The 18,969-nt window shown below is 43.9% G+C and overlaps 1 protein-coding gene across 8 annotated transcripts in view; it reads left to right on the plus strand.

Annotated features, from left to right (window-relative positions):
• Window positions 1–18,862, plus strand: part of LOC113133841 (myomegalin) — a 33,101-nt gene extending 14,239 nt beyond the window's left edge. The window contains exons 10-46 of one of the 8 annotated variants that reach the window (XM_026312817.1): window positions 90–314; window positions 401–559; window positions 659–760; window positions 1,194–1,331; window positions 1,549–1,728; window positions 2,217–2,411; window positions 2,504–2,686; window positions 2,769–2,885; window positions 2,969–3,049; window positions 3,159–3,265; window positions 3,391–3,524; window positions 6,045–6,178; window positions 6,307–6,482; window positions 6,628–6,955; window positions 7,140–7,344; window positions 7,456–7,572; window positions 7,680–7,933; window positions 8,018–8,220; window positions 8,459–8,576; window positions 8,717–8,834; window positions 8,984–9,038; window positions 9,972–10,219; window positions 10,294–10,398; window positions 10,514–10,675; window positions 10,899–11,156; window positions 11,478–11,609; window positions 11,693–11,809; window positions 11,906–12,095; window positions 12,190–12,311; window positions 12,633–12,869; window positions 12,967–13,068; window positions 13,281–13,516; window positions 13,595–13,738; window positions 13,866–14,004; window positions 14,294–14,340; window positions 14,557–14,611; window positions 15,915–18,862. In XM_026312817.1, the coding sequence (XP_026168602.1) occupies window positions 90–314; window positions 401–559; window positions 659–760; window positions 1,194–1,331; window positions 1,549–1,728; window positions 2,217–2,411; window positions 2,504–2,686; window positions 2,769–2,885; window positions 2,969–3,049; window positions 3,159–3,265; window positions 3,391–3,524; window positions 6,045–6,178; window positions 6,307–6,482; window positions 6,628–6,955; window positions 7,140–7,344; window positions 7,456–7,572; window positions 7,680–7,933; window positions 8,018–8,220; window positions 8,459–8,576; window positions 8,717–8,834; window positions 8,984–9,038; window positions 9,972–10,219; window positions 10,294–10,398; window positions 10,514–10,675; window positions 10,899–11,156; window positions 11,478–11,609; window positions 11,693–11,809; window positions 11,906–12,095; window positions 12,190–12,311; window positions 12,633–12,869; window positions 12,967–13,068; window positions 13,281–13,516; window positions 13,595–13,738; window positions 13,866–14,004; window positions 14,294–14,340; window positions 14,557–14,611; window positions 15,915–16,054 (5,763 nt within the window). In that variant the 3' untranslated portion in view covers window positions 16,055–18,862. The remainder of the gene's footprint in view (window positions 1–89; window positions 315–400; window positions 560–658; window positions 761–1,193; window positions 1,332–1,548; window positions 1,729–2,216; window positions 2,412–2,503; window positions 2,687–2,768; window positions 2,886–2,968; window positions 3,050–3,158; window positions 3,266–3,390; window positions 3,525–6,044; window positions 6,179–6,306; window positions 6,483–6,627; window positions 6,956–7,139; window positions 7,345–7,455; window positions 7,573–7,679; window positions 7,934–8,017; window positions 8,221–8,458; window positions 8,577–8,716; window positions 8,835–8,983; window positions 9,039–9,971; window positions 10,220–10,293; window positions 10,399–10,513; window positions 10,676–10,898; window positions 11,157–11,477; window positions 11,610–11,692; window positions 11,810–11,905; window positions 12,096–12,189; window positions 12,312–12,632; window positions 12,870–12,966; window positions 13,069–13,280; window positions 13,517–13,594; window positions 13,739–13,865; window positions 14,005–14,293; window positions 14,341–14,556; window positions 14,612–15,914) is intronic. The other 7 variants (XM_026312818.1, XM_026312819.1, XM_026312823.1 and 4 more) reach the window with 7 other exon arrangements.
• The last annotated feature ends 107 nt before the right edge of the window (window positions 18,863–18,969 follow it).

The raw sequence follows: 18,969 nt of genomic DNA on the forward strand, positions 1-18,969 counted from the left end.
ATAAGTGCTTATCAGAAGGTATAAATCTTGTATTCAGACTGATGACATAGTGTCTATCTGACCTGGGTGTGTGGACATTACTTCTCTAGGCTCCAGAGGGGCTCAGCGAGTCCTTGTCGCTTGCCCAGCTGCAGGGCGAGCTTGTGGGGGTGCAGAGCTCTCTGTTCTCCCTTGGTCTGGAGCTGGAGGCCAGCCAGCGTAGTCTGAAACAGAGCCAGAGGCAAGGAGACGATCTGATAAGGTTCAAGGAAAGACTCAACTCTGATCTACATGAGGCACTGCAGCATAGGGAGGTCACCGAAAAACACAACCAGGTTAGTGTGTTTGTAAATGGGAATAAACAAGACATTTAGAAGCTTTAATAATGCAGCATGTGGAAACTCTGGTCTCTCTATTGCAGGATCTGCGCTGTGCCCTTGAGAAAATTCGCTCTGAGCTTCAGGCTAAAGAGGCAGCTCTGAAGGAGAGCGAGGCTGAGAAACACAATGTTGTGCAGGAAAAAGACAGAAACATCGCACAGCTCAAACACTCGCTGCAAGACAAGGAGCGACAGTTACAGGTAACAATCCCACACACTCTGCACTCATACAGTATGTCCTATAAATAAAGAGACATGCACACAGATTTGTGATTCTGTCAAAAATGTTTCCATCTGCAGGACTACTCAGAGATGTTGGAATCAACAGGAAACTCCAAACCAAGAGATGCCCTGCTGGAGAAACTAAGGGAGCGTATTAAAGATAGAGACAGAGCTCTGGAGGTAAGGCACAGTCACACATGCACATTCATTTATGCACCAGGGACAGAAATTGTTGGAAATGTTAAGTGGATTAAAATGTTCTTGATATGAGAGACTAACATTTTAATGTGCAGTATTTCGCTGTACTATACACTATGTACTTTATGGGACAGTCCTGCAGGGACAATGGAGAGGCTTGTCACCAGAAAAGAGCTAAGAATGCATCTTGCATGAGTCAAAAGACCCAGCAGAAGACAGTAATGCTTAATCAGTCATAAACCAATAGGTCAGCATAAAATAAAAAAAAGCAATATAAAGAAAACCTTAAGGGGAAGGGAATTGGTGGGGACATGAGGGAAGACATCACTACTGTCTTACTGTAAATAACATAATGAACGTCAGAGTAAGGTAAAATAGATGCACTAAGATTCCCCCCCCCCCACATTGTCATCAGCGCTCCATTGATGACAAGTTCCATTGTCTGGAGGAGCGTGAGGGCCAGGTGAGGAGGCTGCAGCTGGCCCTCAGGGAGAAAGAACGAGACCTGGAGAGACTCCGCTGCATCCTGTCCAGCAATGAGGAGACCATCACGGTACGCTCATTGCAGTACAAACAAACATGTCAGTCCTGCCTGTATAAACGAATGGCCAGAGACTGGAGAGTAAATTTGTCTCAGATGTAAAGGCCAGCTGAGCCTAATTTTGCCCTCAAAATCTGGACCAAGGTCCATCAGGAACCCTGAAAGGATATTTATACATAAAAGACAGACATGAGGTGTCTTATTCTTCTTTTTGTGTGGTTATGACCAGAGTCTGGATGCCTTGGTGCGTGGGAAAGAGCTGGAGCTGGAGCAGGCGGCAGAGGCCTACAGGAACCTCCAGTGGCTGAAGCAGCAGAGCGAGGAGAAGGAGAGGAACACTCTGAGAGAGAAAGATGCCATCATCAACCAGCTACAAGAAGCCCTGCAGAGCCGCAGCCAGGAAACCCAGGTAGGATACACACATTCATGCCTTTATTTTTATGGCTTCTAATTGTTTGATGTGTAACTTTCAAAGCTTTTAAAAACCAGCCAAGGTAGACGAACCTGTGCTACTTGTTTTCACTTTGACAATGGCAACAGGTGTACTGACACAGCTATTTCTTGGGGTTGTTTTAGTTTGTGTGCACATATGCACCTGGCAAATTGTATGCTTTGAAACTTTAGACACTCAGATTGTGGGGTCTCTGCTTTCCTTGTGCAGAGCACATGCTGATCCTCACCATGAAAATCGCAGAATTTTAGGGTGATAATGTGGTTTAACATATAGGTGAGGGTTGGGGTTAGGCTGTTAAGCTTAAGGGTTGGGTTATTCTAAAGAAATCAGTGCAAGTCAAAGTGAAGTTGCCACAAGGTGGTTAAAAAAACGTATTTTTGTGTGTGTGTGTGTGTGTGTGTGTGTGTGTGTGTGTGTGTGTGTGTGTGCGCGCGCGCGCGCAGGATCTGACAGCTGCCCTCGTTGCCAGAGTCCAGGTTGGTCCCACTGAGGTTGTGGAGGAGCTGAAAGCTCGGCTGGCACTGAAAGAGAAGCTCTTCCGGGAGCTGCTGTCAGACCGCAGCCGCCAGTCTAATGAGCACCAGGCACAGGTCCAGGATCTGCTCAACACAATCAGCTCCAAAGACCAGTATCTGCAGGTTGGTCATGTTGTTGGTAATTGCAACCGATAGACTGTGCATGACAAACAGAAATTTAAAAGCTTTTACCATCTTCATTCTGTCTCTCTCAGGACTCATCATACAGGCTGTCTGTAGTGATCAGTGAGCGGAGCAGCCAGCTGCAGGAGCTACACAAACAACTGTCATTAAAAGAGCAGGAGCTGTGCGAGCTGAGATGGGACAGGGAGAGGGAGGTTGGAGGAGAGACGGAGCACCTGCGTACTGTGCTCAAAGAGAAAGAAGCCTTTATCAAGGTACCTGTTCATGCATTTTCCTTGGCCTTCTCTCTTGCTGTCCCCTGCACTCTTGATCTTCACTGCATATCTATTTCATCAGGAACTAATGCAGAGCCAGGAAGAGGCAATGCAGCCGTCCTCTGAAGAGAGAGAGGCAGAGATAAAGGCTCTCGAGGAGGAGCTGCAGTTGACATTGAAGAAGGAGAGGGAGGCTCAGGTATCTGTGGGCACCGACATGATGCATCAAAACAACCCTTATTGAAGCATCACCAATCATTTCTTTGTGTCTTCTCCCTGTAGGAGGAGCTCTCTGCTCTGCATTTATCTTTGGCTCAGCAGCAGGTCGAAGGAGTTACCACAAAAGACAGCACAGAACACCAAGTATGATTTTGCTTAATTCCCAGTTAATTAGACAAGATTTAGGGGTCTGTACTACTTAAGAATTAATATATGTTTCCTTCCTTCTCAACCCTGTCTGCCACTGATCAAGTGCGTGCTGGAGCAGCTTGTGTCAGAGTACAACAGGCTGAATGAAGCCCTGAGGGCAGAGAAGAGATTATATCAGAATCTCACGCACATTCACACCAAGGCTGACAGGTAGGGAAGCCGCTTTCTGGTCAGGTTCCCTGTGCACACAGTAAGTTGCAGTTCTTGGGGTTTTTTGCCTTTGCTTATGTCCTAAGTACACTTTTGCCTTCTCTTATTCCTTCTCCGCCCCATAGTAAGATCCAGAGCCTCCATACTGAGCTTGACTCGGTTCAGGCACTCCGCGGACAGCTGGAGGAGGTCCTCGCCAGGACCCGAAACATGGCCCTTGGACTGGAAAGGGCAGCTAAAAGGCAGCCTGACTTTGGAGGTGGGGATGAGCAGGGTCGAGGGTCCAGGGCTGCAGGGCGCACTGTCACTAATGCTCCATGATGCACTGTCTGACCACAGCACTGACACATTCTTTATATAGGATGAAGCTGTCTGTAGCTACAAATGGTCAGTTTTATGAAAAATACAGCCCTAAAGTGAAAACGATGAGGCCACAGTTTACTCTAATTATGAACGAAAATCAAAATCTGACCCTCAGTCTTCACGCAGCTTCGTTCAGATAGCACAAGCTCTACTCACAGTAACAGCAACCTGTTCAGATTAACCTTAATGGTATGAAGTAACAACGTGCATATTATTTATTAATATATTTTGTGAGTGTGATGTGAATATCTTTTTTATATTGTTTCATGACAACTGCCTGCGTATTGCTTTGCGGTGCGATTGCTCTGTATTGCCATTTCTGTGTACTGTCTCTCACCGGTGTCACTCTTCCAGCCTTACTGTCACAGTGAAGTTACGTCTTGTGGAGAAACTCGAGCTCATGCCTTACAGTGAAACGTCTCACCATCCATCATTTGTTTTATACCATCTGTTTGTGAACAGCTCCAAGATACATACTTAGGAATACTGTAGCTTCCCTCAGCTCAGCTTAACCTCAAAAATATTTCATACTTTGTTTTATAGTATAAATCTGCTGTAGTTACATTTTAGTCTGGACAGATATGAATGGAAAGAAGTCCAGCCGCATTAGAATTAAGGCTGCTTACTTTAAAGTAACATTATAGTAGTTTAGTTGTATGTATTGTTTTTAGTTTATCAGCTGGTTGAACTTCATTTCAGCTTTGTACCAAGATGGCAGGAAAAATATAATATAAAGAAATACAGTCTGCATTGTACTCTACGTGAGATGAAAGACATTGGATATAACCGTATAAGGTAGAATACATTTTCATGGGATTTGTTCCCTGACTCCTCATCTAGCATCAAAGAATTCTTGTCAACAATTTTTTTTGTATTTTAAATGCAACAAAAATAAAAATGTGCTGCTTTTTTTGTCAAAAGCACTTTTGTTATGGATTTCTCTTTATTGTGTTTTTAATTGAGAATATCCCAAAGCTAAAATCTCCCACTTGTTTTTTTACTCTCCCCCCCCCCCCCCCAAAAGTGTTTATCTGAATGATTCCTGAGCAGAAATACTATTTACATTTCGCCCTCATCCTCCTCAGTTTGTCCTAATATGCTTTTTAAAAACCCTAAGAACACAAATATTACAAAAGTGATGAAGCGCTGTCACATTTAAATGTAAAAAATGTCAAGACATTTCTCTGGATAATGTTTAAATGTAAACATCTGTATCAAATTATAAATGTAAGTGTTTTTGTTCATGTCCTTGCTCCCTCATGCATGAGACTGTGGCATGGTTTTTATGTGTGCATGGCTGCTGTGCTGTAATACCCAGTTTGATCATTCAAAACAGTGAAACAAGACACACGAGAAGTTTATGTGAGACCTTTCAGGTAATTGTCCCCTGATGTAAAAAAAAAAAAGAAAAGAAAAACATGAAATTATTTTTAGTTTTAGTGACAGATGGATCCAACAACATTACAGTACGGTAGTTTTAAGAAACATCTCTTTCTACACATTCCCATTATGAGTGTTGACAATATGAAGTGTCACAGTGTGTAAACAGGGCCCAGTGTTCAGTCAGTTCAATTTGCAGAACACATTGTTCAATCAAAAATAACCCAGTGGTGAATTTCCTTCCTTCTCCCAGGCAGCACAAAGATGCCTAATATATTTAAAAATAGTTAAGAGACATTTTAGTCATCCGGTTATCTTTGAATTTACCCAGGTTATGAAATGATACCATAAAAAGGCCCACTACTGCACTTTGTAACTGTAGAGATACTCACCCTTGCACATATTATTCACGCCTAGCAATCTAACACTGTGTGAGGGCAGTACAGTATGTTGTGCCTGGGTCTGTGTCTCCTGTGTGTCATCAGGGCCTATTATGTAAAAGAGTTTTCCTTTGAAATTCCTGACAGTCACTTTCCACTGAGCCTGTGCTTTCTGGCAGCAAATCAACATGCATCTATGTGTTCCTCTCACTCTTAGAGTGTGTGTGTGTGTGTGTGTGTGTATACAGTACTTTTAACAACATGGAACAAAAGCATACATAGTCAAAATTAGCACACAGTTGCCACCAACTCTTTGCGTGTAAATATAAATGACCATCTACTACATTTATGTCAGTTTAAAGTGTATGAAGTCTTTCTCATGAACATACACACAAACACACATACTGGGTTGCACCCCCTTGAGTGAGTTTTTGGCTGACAGGCACTCTATGACATAACATTTCCCTTTAGTCCCATGACTTCCAGCGTTGTTATTCAGCATACGGACATAGATGTGGAAAGAACAGGAGAGAGTGGACACTGGAGAGGGAGAGATATGAAGATAAAAGAATAACAAGAAAATCTGTGGATTAGGATTCAAACAAAAGAGTAAAAACCAAGTGGATATTCTCCTTATATGGTTACTGTGTTTTCAGACATCAGCACAGACGAGGAGGAGGAGGAGGACGAGGAGGAGGGAGATGATGAAGACGGCAGCAGTGACGAGTTCACAGACAGCATTGAGGAAGATGACGATAAAGTGACAGCCAGAAGTTTGGCCTCCATTCAGGTAAATACTTCTGTTTTCATTTCACATCGATTTCAGTTTAGTTTGTGACCACAGCTGATTTAAATCCAAGAGAAAGTGCTACCTTACCCCACGAAATGAATAGTAACATAAATCATTTTTTATTTTAGACGTCTGTGAAGGCTTGTGGACCTGATAGTGTTAGTGGACGGCTGGTGAGGCAAGCGCTGTCACAGGACGCTGATGTAGAGCAGCTCAAGGAGGCAAAGAAGACACTTGAAGGCCAACTTGAGGAAATAAGATTACAACTGGAGAGGGATGGATACACGTCCGTGGCCCAGATGAGGTGTTTATCTCTGAGATCCTCAGGAAACTGAGAAGTTGATTGTTTAGAGGTCATTTTATGTAGGAACCACTGTATTTATGTAACACAGTAGCTCTGTCACTGTGACATTATGTTTTACTGTCAATTTGGCTTCATCTTCTACTAGGAGCGCACTGCAGAAGCTGCAGCAGGAGAACCAGGATCTGAAAGAAAGCCGAGGACCAGCTGGCACCCTGGGACTGAGGAACAACACAGGGAAGAATCACATGAGCCTGAACGAGGAGGAGGAAGAGGAGGAGGATGAAGAAGAGGAAGAGGAGGATAGTGAGGAGGACGAGGAAGAAGATGAAGAGGAGGAAACATCGTCAGTGCCGGGGGGCAAGCGAGCTCCTCCTTTTGTTAATCTGGAGCAAGGCAAGAGGCACTGCGCACGGCCATGCTCTCTGGACCTGGGCGCACTGACGTCCCATCATCACACACACCAGGCTGAGACGGTAACACGTGATACATATTAACAGAAAAGTTTAATATCTCACTGCAAATTCATTAGAGCTATTAACAATTTTTTCCTTCAACCCATCTGCTAATATTTTTAGGGGAGTAGAGAAACACCTCACAATTAAGCATGACTGAATATCCTTCCTTGTTTTCCAAGTCAGTTTTTGTTTTCTGTTACAGGAGTTGGAGTGTGCTGGACACAGCAGTGAGTTGGGAGCACTCTGGCATGACATGGACGACGGTCTCCAAGAGCAGGCGGCACGTCTGCGCTCTGATCTGGCTCTGAGCCACCAGGAGAACAGAGAGCTGCAGGAGAGGCTGATGGTTTCTGAGGCCACGGTCCAGGCTCAGGCTGAACAGCTGAAGGACTACAGGGATCTGCTTAGTGAGTCACTCTCCGGAACATGCATAAAAGATGTTACTAAAAGCGTACAAGAAATAACAATCAAATACTTATCAAGAAGATTCAGGTACTTTCTTTCGCATGTCTCTTCAGCAGAGACATCGGTCCAGCAGGCCAGTAAACAGGTGCAGGTGGATCTCCAGGATTTGGGTTATGAGACCTGTGGTCGCAGTGAGAATGAAGCAGAGAGAGAGGATGCCAGCAGCCCAGGTGACAAACAGATGAAACACTGCAACTATAATCATTTTAATTTTTCTCTAGTAAAAATACACTCATTACCCATAGATAAGCGCTCTCTTCATTTTTCTGTCCCTCAGAGTTTGATGATCTGGAGATGTGCACCTCACTGTCCCATCAACAGCATTATGACGGTGGGGGCAGCAGCTGGTATGCTGGTGGTAATAACAGAAACAAAAATGCTTATGAAATGGAGGATGAGCAGCATTTGGTCCAGGATCTTCGCTCACAGTTGAGCCGCTGCCACAAGGTGATCCGTGGGCTGCAGCTGCGTGTCCGCTCCCTCTCTGCCACCAGCGACTACGCCTCCAGTCTGGAGCGCACTCCTCGTAAGGTACTGTAACATTATCATCAGCATGTATTAGAAGCAGAATTATATCACTGACTAGTATTTTAGATTCATTTTCGTCCTCCTCAGGTTAACTGGGCATTGGAAAGATCACCTGTCCCCAGTGGTGCAGAAGAGGACGAAGGCTGGATGTCTGACACTCAAGGGTCCAAACCCAACAGGGAATTGCAAGAACTGATGGCACGAGTTGCATCACTAGAGGCTCAATTGAAGAGCTCCAAAGTGGAGGGCAAAGGACAAGCAGAAGAGGACAAATGTGCCACCTGGCCTGGGTAATTGATAAAAGGGGAAGGAAGGTCTGGTGAGGCTTAGCTTGGTGCTGCTATAATCTTTTTATCTCCTGAGGCACCTTAATTTTATGTGGCATCAGTTACATGTACATGGGAATGGTTAGTTATATGACTTAAAGCTCATAGTGTTCTGCAAACATACCAGGATTTGTGAAATTATTATACCGTTAATTCTGAGGTTCTTTGCATCCCCTTGATTGTTCTTCTTCCTCCTTTACAGGAAGTACAACTCTCTGATCCAGGCACAAGCTCGTGAGCTGTCCCATCTGAGGCAGAAGATGAGAGAGGGGCAAGGAGTCTGCCATATCCTCACCCAGCACCTGGGTGACACCACAAAGGTGCTGCAAATCCTCCTGCACTAATTAAATGTCATTTTCTCAGGTGTCACACATGGAAAGACTAGAATTCAGAGGAGCACTTCAATATGTGTTCAGCTTATTAAACCTGCTCCTTCTTAAACCTTCTCAACAACTTCCAGGCGTTTGAGGAACTCCTGCGAGCCAATGACATTGATTACTACATGGGCCAGAGCTTTAGAGAACAGCTGGCACAGAGCACTGCCCTGGCGCAAAGAGTGGTCATCAAGATCAGTGGACGTAAGAAACATCTTCCTGTCTCGTCCATCACACAGAAATACAGTTCATGTTTCACAGTTTTACGTTTTTACGTTTGTTTTCAGCCTAAACTGTCATACGTTTTTAACATCGTCTCACTCTCCCATGTTGTTTCTGTTTGGTTTGTAAAGGTGATCGTGCAGAGAGCCACGATGACAAGATGGGCCATGAGTTGCTTGCCCTACGGTGAGTCAGTTTTGTTATGTCTACATGGTAAATGTATGTGTGCAAAAGGATGTTTTGTCCTTGTTATAAAGCATTTAGGTTACTGGACAAATGAATCCCAACCTTTAAAACTTTGTGTCAACAAGGCAACAGACTGTGAAGTTAGTAGAGCCCTTACTCCGTACAGGAGATTTGACTTTGTCATGTGACACACTGTGGCAGGCAAGAAGCCGTTCACGAGAGGAGACAGAAGGTTGAGATTAACAGGCCACAGCAGGGATCTTTATTGTTAAGTTGCTTTACTACAAAAGAAGATTTGCAGGTTTCCCACCAGTGAACACTGTGTGACAGTCTTTTACTGTTGGTGCCTCAGTCAGTTGAACCCTGTCAAATGGAAGGTGGATCAGATACAGAAAGTCACTTATTTATGGCTTTCTGTTATTTGGACATTTGCTCCTGTATTGGTAACTACTGAGACTTCTCTGCAGTTTTATTTTGACATATAAATGTACCCACCATATGTTGTGGTACATAAAGGAATTTGGACTGGGCTCACGATCACATGGCTCCTCTGTGGAAATCTGTGCTTTGTAAGAAAAGTCCAACATACTGGGACTCTAAATGTTAAGAGCAGCAGGAGAGACAGCTAGAACAGTAAGAGAGAGACAGTCTTAGATGTTTAATTTCTGATCCAACTACAGCAGTTTGTTTAAAATCATCCAAATCCAAAAATACAGTTTACAGTTTATGACAACATCAAACTCTCAAAAAGCTAATACTAAAACAATTACTCAGTTATCAAGAATTGATTTCGAATTGGTTAAAAAATAGTGATTGTTGATATGGATGTAATGGTGCCAGGAAGCAGTGTTATAAAATACATTAGGACATTATTTTATTTTTAACTATCAGTTCAGTGTTAAAGTTTGTTATCCTCCTCATATCCACATGTAGGCTGAGTAAGGAGCTGCAACAGAAAGATAAAATCATTGAGTCACTCCACACCAAGTTGCAGCAGCGTCCTGAGACCCCGTCCAGCTGCCACGCCCTCTCCGAGACAACTGACCAATCAGACAGGACATCTTTGGTGTCTGACGAGTACAGAACCAATGAAGACTTGGAGCTGTGCTCTGATTTAGATGCCAGAGAGTATCAGGAGGAGCACGGACTGAGACAGCCAGGACACGGATCAGAACCGGATGGTATGGTTAAAGCTTAATCGTTCATTCTGTGAGATGCCTCTTCTTTCCATTCACCTTCCATTCCCCTCTTCTAGTCCGTCCATTTTTCCCTTCTCCTCACGGCCTCCTCAAGTCTTCCAGCAGCTGTCCCAACATGCTTTGCTCAGCCCCTGTGGCTTTGTCCAGTCAGTCCTCCAGAGGTATGGGACTCACAGATGGCTATAACTTGCAAAGTACTCAAAATTCATGTTTCTTTTCCTCTTCCTCCTCCGCCTTCATGTTCTGTACCTGTCCCTTCCTGTCATTCTCCTCCAGCCCTTTTCAGTGAGGCTGTTTCCTCCTCTCCCTCTGTCCCCTCTGTCCCTGATGTCTGGGGTAAGGAAGTCACTTCTGACCCCCGGCCCAGGGCCCTGTCTGTGATCGCTGTTCGCCCAGAGCTGGACACGCTGTACAAACAGATGAATGAGCAGAACAGGGGTGAGGGGCCGGGGAAAGCGTGCATTGTGTGAAATTCATTTCTGGATTGTAAAGACTTAACTTTCATAATCTTAATTTTGTGCCACATCCGTCAGACTTGCATAGACCTCTCTTGTCCTTTGGGTGTTTCCATATCATGTTCACTCCTGTAACCTTTGTGTATGTGTGTGTGTGTGTGTGTGTGTGTGTGTGTGTGTGTGTGTGTGTGTGTTTATGGTTTCAGGCTTTGCAGTTCCCCATGACAAGGCTCTGTTCACGCTCTCACCTGGTGCCCAAAACCAGCACAACCTGTCCAGCTACAGCCAGCTATCCCATCATGCCTTTCAACCATACCACCTGGGCAGCGTCCCTGAAGGCCACTCACTGAAGTCTGACTCAGGCCTAGTAACAAGTGCAGCTTTATGGGACATGGAGAACTTGGTTCAGCCACTCGGAAACTATTCTGGTCCATCTGCACACCAGCCAGAAAACAGCTTTGCAGGTGTTATATTGTATGAGTTATTTTCCTATTGGTATTAATGTCATAAGCCAATAACATCAAGTGAAAATCATATTTTGACGGTTTTGGGGGATGACATGGAAAAAAATAAGGTGGTATAATTGAAAAAGAAAATAGAAGAGCACCAGCACTTCAGAAAAAAATGCACAAATATAAGGAATAAATATAAGGATAACTAGCTGGTATATAAATAGCAAATCTTATTTTTATTGACTCACTGTACATTCAAACACACATACAGTCCACCTAGTTGAGTCAAAGTGTCTAATGATACTTGGAATATTATAATCTCTTTGTTTCCAGGGGTAAATTTGATAGAGGAGCACCTGCGGGAGGTGAAGTGTCTCCGTCAGCGTCTGGAGGAATCCATTAGGACCAACGAGAGGCTCCGACAACAGCTAGAAGAGAGACTGGCCACCACTGGGCGTGATGGAGGTACTTTTGTCTCCACAGACACTGGTCTGGTCATGCTTCCTTCTCTTAGAAATGTCATTAAAAGACTCCTGCATTTTGTCCAGGGGCACCAACTAACATCTACATCCAGGGACTGGACACTGTCACTCAACTGTCCAATGAGATCCGAGTCCTGAAGGAAGAAAACTTGGGTCTGCAGTCACGCCTGCAGGCCAGCACAGGTGCTCTGTCTGAAAACTAACAAAAAAAACGTTTTGTTTTTTTTTTTTTTACTTTGTGAGTGTTTACATAAAGCCTGTATGCTGTCCTTCCCTCAGATACATGTGAGGAGGTGGTGCAGTTGCGGGAGGCCGTGTTCACAGCACGCGCCCGCCTGAAGCAAGCGGAGCTGGAGGCTGAGCAGTGGAAGGAGGAGCTGAGGCGACTTCAGGCTCACAGTCAGGAGCAGGGACAGCAGATACATACGTTAAGGCAGGAGCGGCAGGCCAGTCAGGAGAAAACCAACAGGTTGGTGTATTCACAGGCATGCAGAGAGGCATGCTTGTCTGTGTTTATGTGTCTAGGCTGTGACCACACAGAATTTGTATATGTTCGTCCTCAGGCTCCAGCATGAAGTTTCTCTGCTGCAGCAGCAGCTGTGTGAGAGCCGCGATCTCATCCACTCCCTGCAGAGTGAACTGCAAGTGTACGATCGAGTGTGTTCCAGCACAAAGGTCAACAGAGGTCAGAATATTCATTATACATGAGTTATGCTTAATACAATTGCCTTTGAATCACATTTTGAGGCACTATGTGTAGGACTTCCTATGGAGCTCCCTACTTTGGCGCCATCTGGTGATAGTAACAAGAATTACTGAGAGCAGTTGGACTGATGCTGTAATTACAAACTTCTCTACTTGTAACCTGAAACATTTACCCATTGACAGCAATGTAAATCAAACCTTTATAGTGCTGCTGTATTGCAATGAAACCTCCCGACCCCATAGAGCACTGAAGCAGAAGTATGTCCCAGTCTCTCCAATGGTTGGTTTTTTTGGTCCTCAGGCTACATCTGTGAGCTCCCGGGTCTGCCAGTGGAGTTGGGAGAGCTGCTTGGGGAGGTGAGGAGTCTGCGGGCCCAACTGCAAAACAGCGTCCAAGAGAACAGTGCCCTCAAACAGCTGGAGCTCCACAAGCAGCTGGAGCAGAAACTGGGTGTCGTCTCTCCTCGGACTCCCTCCCTCTCGGCCCTCACTGCCAGCCCTCAGAGAGAAAACTTCTACAGACGGCAGCTGCTGCACGGTGAGACAGCCTCCTCTAAGTATGACGCCAACATACACTGCTGTGGTGTGGTTTGCTGTGTGTCCAAGCCTGCTTTGTGTATCTGTGTGCTCCACAGACCCAGCTCCGTCTCCACCAGTCAGAGACATTGGTTTGTTTAACTGTGGATCGCCTGGTCCTCCCTACTCAGACCTGGACGACAGCCATAGCACTGCCAATGGTGTGACTTACACTGCAACTGCATGACTACAGCCTAATCTGTTTTTAATTTGTCGGCTTATTATAAAGAGCATATTGCTTTGTAACAATAACTCCTTGTAATGATTCTAATGTGCCAGTCACCACTTAACCACTGCTGAAGTCCCTAAATTTCTGTCTTACAATACCAAAAATACATTCATTCATTTAAAACCCTTCTGAAATACATTCCAGCTGTTTTGTCCCCAGCAGACCCTCTGGACCCTCACTCTGAGCTGGAGGGAGAGGCCCCAGATGGATCGTTTGCAAATCGTAACGGCCGCCACACCATCGGCCATGTGGATGACTTCACTGCTTTGCAGCAGCAGGTTTTAGAGGGCCGGAGCCTTGTCCAGCGCATGGAGGCAACCCTGCAGGCCTGCCTCAGCCCACCATTGCTAGAGGACAACCAGAGACAGAGCAGTGACCTGGTGAGATCCAAACAGCCAAATATATATTTTTTTTCACAAACCGTGACAACTAACCAGTAACCTAATGACTATATACAGGTCCTGGGCTATGGCTGTGTGAAGAGTCTGCTGTCCAACATGAAGACTCTGAGGCAGATCCTGGAGGAGGCGATGTCTCTGCTGAAGATGTTTTGGAGGGCAGCTCTGCCCAGCACCGATCCCTCCATCCAAAACCTTAAGAAGGTTTGGACAAGACATTATATTATTGTATGACTGGCCTGTTCCGCAGGATTTCTGACAGTCATACAGCTGCAACATGGTAACAAATGGTTGTGCATGTGTGCGTGTGTGTGTGTGTGTGTGTGTGTAGGAGCAGTGTATGCAGGAAGAGATCCTGTCCCTAAAACTGCGTATGTCAGAGCAGGAAGAGGTTCTTAAGGGCACGATTCAGAGGCTGAGGAGCACCAGCCGCACCAAGGAGAGCATGGAGCACTTCATTGTCAACCAGTGTAAGTGTTTCTGTGCATGTGTGGCAGAGTGACAGAAAAAGAGTGTATAAAGGCTAAGTGTAAAACAACAGACCTAATAAGGTATGAATTAGGGAGGTGTGAAGGAGAGATTCTCAGCAGATGACATTGTTTGTCCTGTCCTGGAAGTGCAGAGAAATTCCAGGTCGGAGCTTCGATGGGGAGGCAATTGATCATCCACAGAGCTATAATACAGGCCTCTGTTGACTTTATATTAAAACACAATGTGTGTTGTTGTTTACTTTACCGTCATTTGTCTTGTTTTTTGCAGTATCAAGGACTCGTGATGTGCTGAAGAAAGCAAGAACAAATTTAGAGGTAAGCCACTTTAAATGCACCCTCAGTTATATTTTACATCCTGTTAGTTTATCTGGGTGCATATTGCATCTGTCAGTCAATAATCGACTTTGTGATGACCTTGTTGTTCTGAAACCTTTGATGTAAAGTCATCCCTGTTGGCTTTTTCTGTGTCACTTGATCCTTCGTCCTGCATTTGTCTCTCCTCTCCCTTCTCCTTTCATTGTAAACCACCAGAAGAATGAGCAGAGACTTTCCTCTCTAAGCTGCTCCTCTTCCTCTCCTTATGCTGGTAATTGTCTTGCATCTCGTCTTGTAAATAGGTAGACGTTGTCCCAGATACTCTGCTGTAGTAACTGGACCATAGGTGTAGTATTTCTTCTTCTGGTTAAATTATGTTAAGGTAAATTTGTGTTTTCTGGGGCAGCTTTTACCTTTGTGTGGATTTGCTTCTAATCACATCACTGCTTCAGCATCCCATCTGACAACAAACTCCTGAAAAACAAAATGCAAAACATTTTGTGACATTTCTGCTTTATTACAGTGTGTATTAGACAGAAATGACACATGGGAGATAATGTGGGTCGTGGCGTGGCATTATTCAGGTTCTGTGTAGAAAACAAGCTGACCGCACACGGACAGCTCCCTACTGCATCACGCTCAGTCAGTCTGCATTGAGAAACATCATGTGGGGTCAAAAGGTTGATGTAATCAAGTCTCTGTGTGGTCACCTTGTTTTTTTACAGGGGACATTACCATAGGGAGACCAGATATCTGGTGTGTAACCAGCTTAGCAGCTGGTTAACTGGTTGAGTAAGGGTTTCAACAAGGCCAATAGCACTGACACCAAATTATATACACTCCCATGTACATTAGTAAGGTGTCACCGCACCAAAGTGCTGTTTACTTCTGCATGTTCATGTATTTAAGGTTGAGTCTATTTACAGCTTCAGACCCTGAACAAGTGATGACTAAAATAATCCCACACTGCATAGTTTCCATTGTGTGTGTGTGTGCTGTCACACTTTCACCCAAAGATGTACACACAAATCTATGTGACCTGCAGTTTTAGGATTAAGCAATTTACTCACACAGGATACGCAGCAGAGCATTGACTGTGTGTCTGTGTGATTGTGTGTGTGTGTGTGTGTGTGTGTGTGTGTGTGTGTGTGTGTGTGTGTGTGTGTGGGTGAGATTGTGTGCGTGTGTGAGAGAGAGAGACAAGCGATTGGATTAACACCATTGCTAATTCTCTAATCATTCTCAGCTCTTCATCTGCAAGAAGTTGTACTTTGGAAGTGTATTACTGCTACCTTTAAGCACAGCACCCTGCTACTCTCTGTGGTGTTGCTTGTTTTTAAAGTGATAATTTCACATTTTGAGAAATACAATTTTGCTTTCTTGTTGAGCAAGATTTGACATCATCCATGAACCATCTAACTTTGCAATAAGGCAAACAAGTATTTACCAAAATGTTGAACTATTCCGTTAACATCACCTCTCCAGTACATTGTCAGTTTTACAATCTCCTATCTGGATTGCTGAATAGTAACAAACATCTTGTTTTCTCTCTTACGTTTTGTCCCTAAATCCAGCTGAGGACCCAGGAGCTGCTGCCACAGGGCAGTCTGCTGATTGCAGTTTCCTGAAGACTGGCGGGGCTTCCGGAGCTGCTGGGACTGCAGCCAATCAGCGCCCAGCAGCGAGGAAGCGCAGCAGCCAATGTCTGCTTTAGACTTTTTAAAGAACCAGCCTCAATGCTAACGCCTCTGACCTCTATATACTTAAACAGCCAACCCCCACACACACTCTCCTTCCAGCCCTTCACACCAGCCCGCCCTCCTCCCAGTCTGTCTTACCTTCCTCAAGCCATATGAGTATTGGCCTCCTTCCCTCCTTTGGGCAGTATGTGCACAGTATAATGTGCACCTGGAGCCTTACCAACTCTCTTCACCCTCCCAACAGCTTTGTCTCTCTACCCACTCCTACCAACACATGCGCTGTTGTCTTTGAGTGATACAGTCAGCAGTTTGACTTGCGTGTGTGACAGAAGAAGGTGTTTGAAAAGTGCCTCTGATGGTTTCACTGACGTGCGTCCTACTGATGGAGCTGGTGGAAGATGCTCTTAGACACTGATCACAGACTAGATGTGTCTTTTCAATCTGGTTAAAGGCTTGTATTGCAAAAGCATGTTAATTCGATCTAGCACCATTTATCATCAGTAGTGACAGTTTATCCTGTATTATTAGAAATTTAGACTTTACAGAGTCCACGTTGAAGGAAGGGATGACTTAAAATAAAATGTCTCTGGGACAGTGTCCACCCCAGATCTGTATCTAAAAGCATCCTCTGCTGGGAGCCAGACAGCCTGTGGACAGAATAGGTGTTCGTGCATGTTTAAAAAGGCTTGTGAGAGGAATTCTGCACACATGTACACACATATATTTCCATATGTGTGTGTGATGGAGCACAGCTCACTCAAAGATAACACGTCCTTAACACTGACTGCCACTGAAATGCAAGTTTACTTACTTCTGGTGGCACTTTTATTAAAGAGGAAAATCCTTTTTTTGCAAATGCAATGCAAAGAACAACAACACCCACAATGCATCACTAGACACGGAGGAGGAATGTAGGGGCCACCGCTACATAGTCATGTAGTGACTATATCTGTGTTTGTAGACTAAGCTAATGAATGGTATGTCAGCCATCAGCCAGGGGTTAGAATAGCAGAACAAAAAGAAGAGAATGGTTCCATTTTAGTCACAAGTTTCTCATTTTAGCTCCTGAAAATGCTTTTTTTGGAGGTATCAAATTGGTGTCATGGAAGGACTAAAGAATGAAGAGTTGGACCTGTAAAATACTTTAAGGCCACTTTCTATTTGGTCAGTTGTGATTTGTAAGCAAGAAATATTTTAAACAAAAGGTTGGGATAAAGTGCTGAAATGGAACTAGGTTAAATTCAGGCTCTTCTGTAGGAGTTCATATACGAGCATGTGCAATAATGTTGTTTGTTGAGTGACCATGCTGGATTATTAACTTTTCTTTGCCTGACACTGGATTATTAGTTCCACTCATAATATGTGGGTTTTCGTTTTTCAGGAGTATTAATGCATGACAGAGATTGTAAGTGGTAAAATTTAAGCTATAGAACAGGGGATTGCCAATACTTGCCAAAGTTTGAACTTTGAACTCTTTACTTCACTTTGACTTGCCTTATCCATGCGGATGACAAACCCAGGTCTGCTCAGACTGAAAGGTTATCATGGTGTCTTCTGATTTTTTTCAAAGGGCCTCTTGAACCACAGAGACGTTAACCGTTAGACAGCTGGTTCAGTTGTTTTCAAATTGTGCAATGGAAATTAGCTCCTTTTTTGGACCAAAAATCAACAAAGTGGATTTTTCTCACAAGGCCAAATGCTGTTGTCTTATGTTATTTCTCTTGGTTCAGGCCGTGTTAGCATTCCCATGGCAATGGCAATATAGGTCATCAGGTTGTTATAGATGATAGGAACTTTGGCAGGCTACTGGTGGGATCATTGTTCTAATTCACTCACGTATAACAGCTGAATTTCACTTTGTTTGATGTGTTTTCTTGCTGTACATTAGCCATTGTTTGCTGTAAATAATCAGCTTTCTCTGTATGAACTTTACTTTTGTTTGAGTGTGTGTGTGTGTGTGTGTGTGTGTGTGTGTGTGTGTGTGTGTGTGTGTGTGTGTGAAAAAAAAACATCCAACATTTGCTTTTTGCAAAGTTGATTGTCTGGGTAGCTGTGCAATAGCTTCATATTTTTTTTTATTTTCATGTTAAAGACAATTGTATTACAAGAATGTTCACTTCCTGTAATGTATGATTTATATGCAGTGTATGTTAGAGGATAATGTCACTTTGAATCAACTAGCCACATCAAACTATGCCTTCATATTTATGACACTGATCACAGTATATAGTCCACCCAAAAAAAAAAAAAAAGCTCTGATTGACGTAGCTTCGCTTGCCTTTATCTTGAGAGCTTCTTCAGTCTCCTCTCACTAGTAGAAATTGCCTTGAATTACTGCTTGTCTACCTGAGATCTGCCAAACTAGGTTTTGTTTGCGCTCGAGTCTTCAGAAAAAGACAGAAGTTGCCAAGTATTTCTATAATAAAGCTAAAAGAACAACGTTTGACACTTCCTTTTGGAATTAAAAAAAGGTAAAGGGCAAAGTTTCAGGAAAGATTGTGAAACACTGGAACCACAAAGCACCTTGTTAGAGCGTGAACAAAGCCTTACCGCTATTTGTTACTAAGAAGGGAAACAAACCATAGTTTGAAAAAGTGTATTGTTGGTCCTGAGTTGCGTATGTATATAGCGCTATTTGATTGGTGCCGCTTTTATGTGACTGGAATGCAGCTTTGTCTATGAGTTTACGCATAAAGAACTAGAAAGCCGATACAGGACTCATATGGATCCTGTCTCTGATGACAGTTAACAGTGTGTTGTGTTGGCCTGAGTATTATCAAGGAAAGATTTGGGGAAAGAATGAATAAAACCCTTAAAGCTTGTGTTTATTGTTGTTGTTGACTGTAGTGTGTTGGTTCTAATTTGTTTATACTGACTTTGGATTCCAATTGGCTTCTGATTGTTGATAAAGCATAGAAGTTTGCACCTT

The sequence above is a fragment of the Mastacembelus armatus genome, chromosome 17 (assembly GCF_900324485.2).
Source record: "Mastacembelus armatus chromosome 17, fMasArm1.2, whole genome shotgun sequence".
Taxonomy (NCBI): domain Eukaryota; kingdom Metazoa; phylum Chordata; class Actinopteri; order Synbranchiformes; family Mastacembelidae; genus Mastacembelus; species Mastacembelus armatus.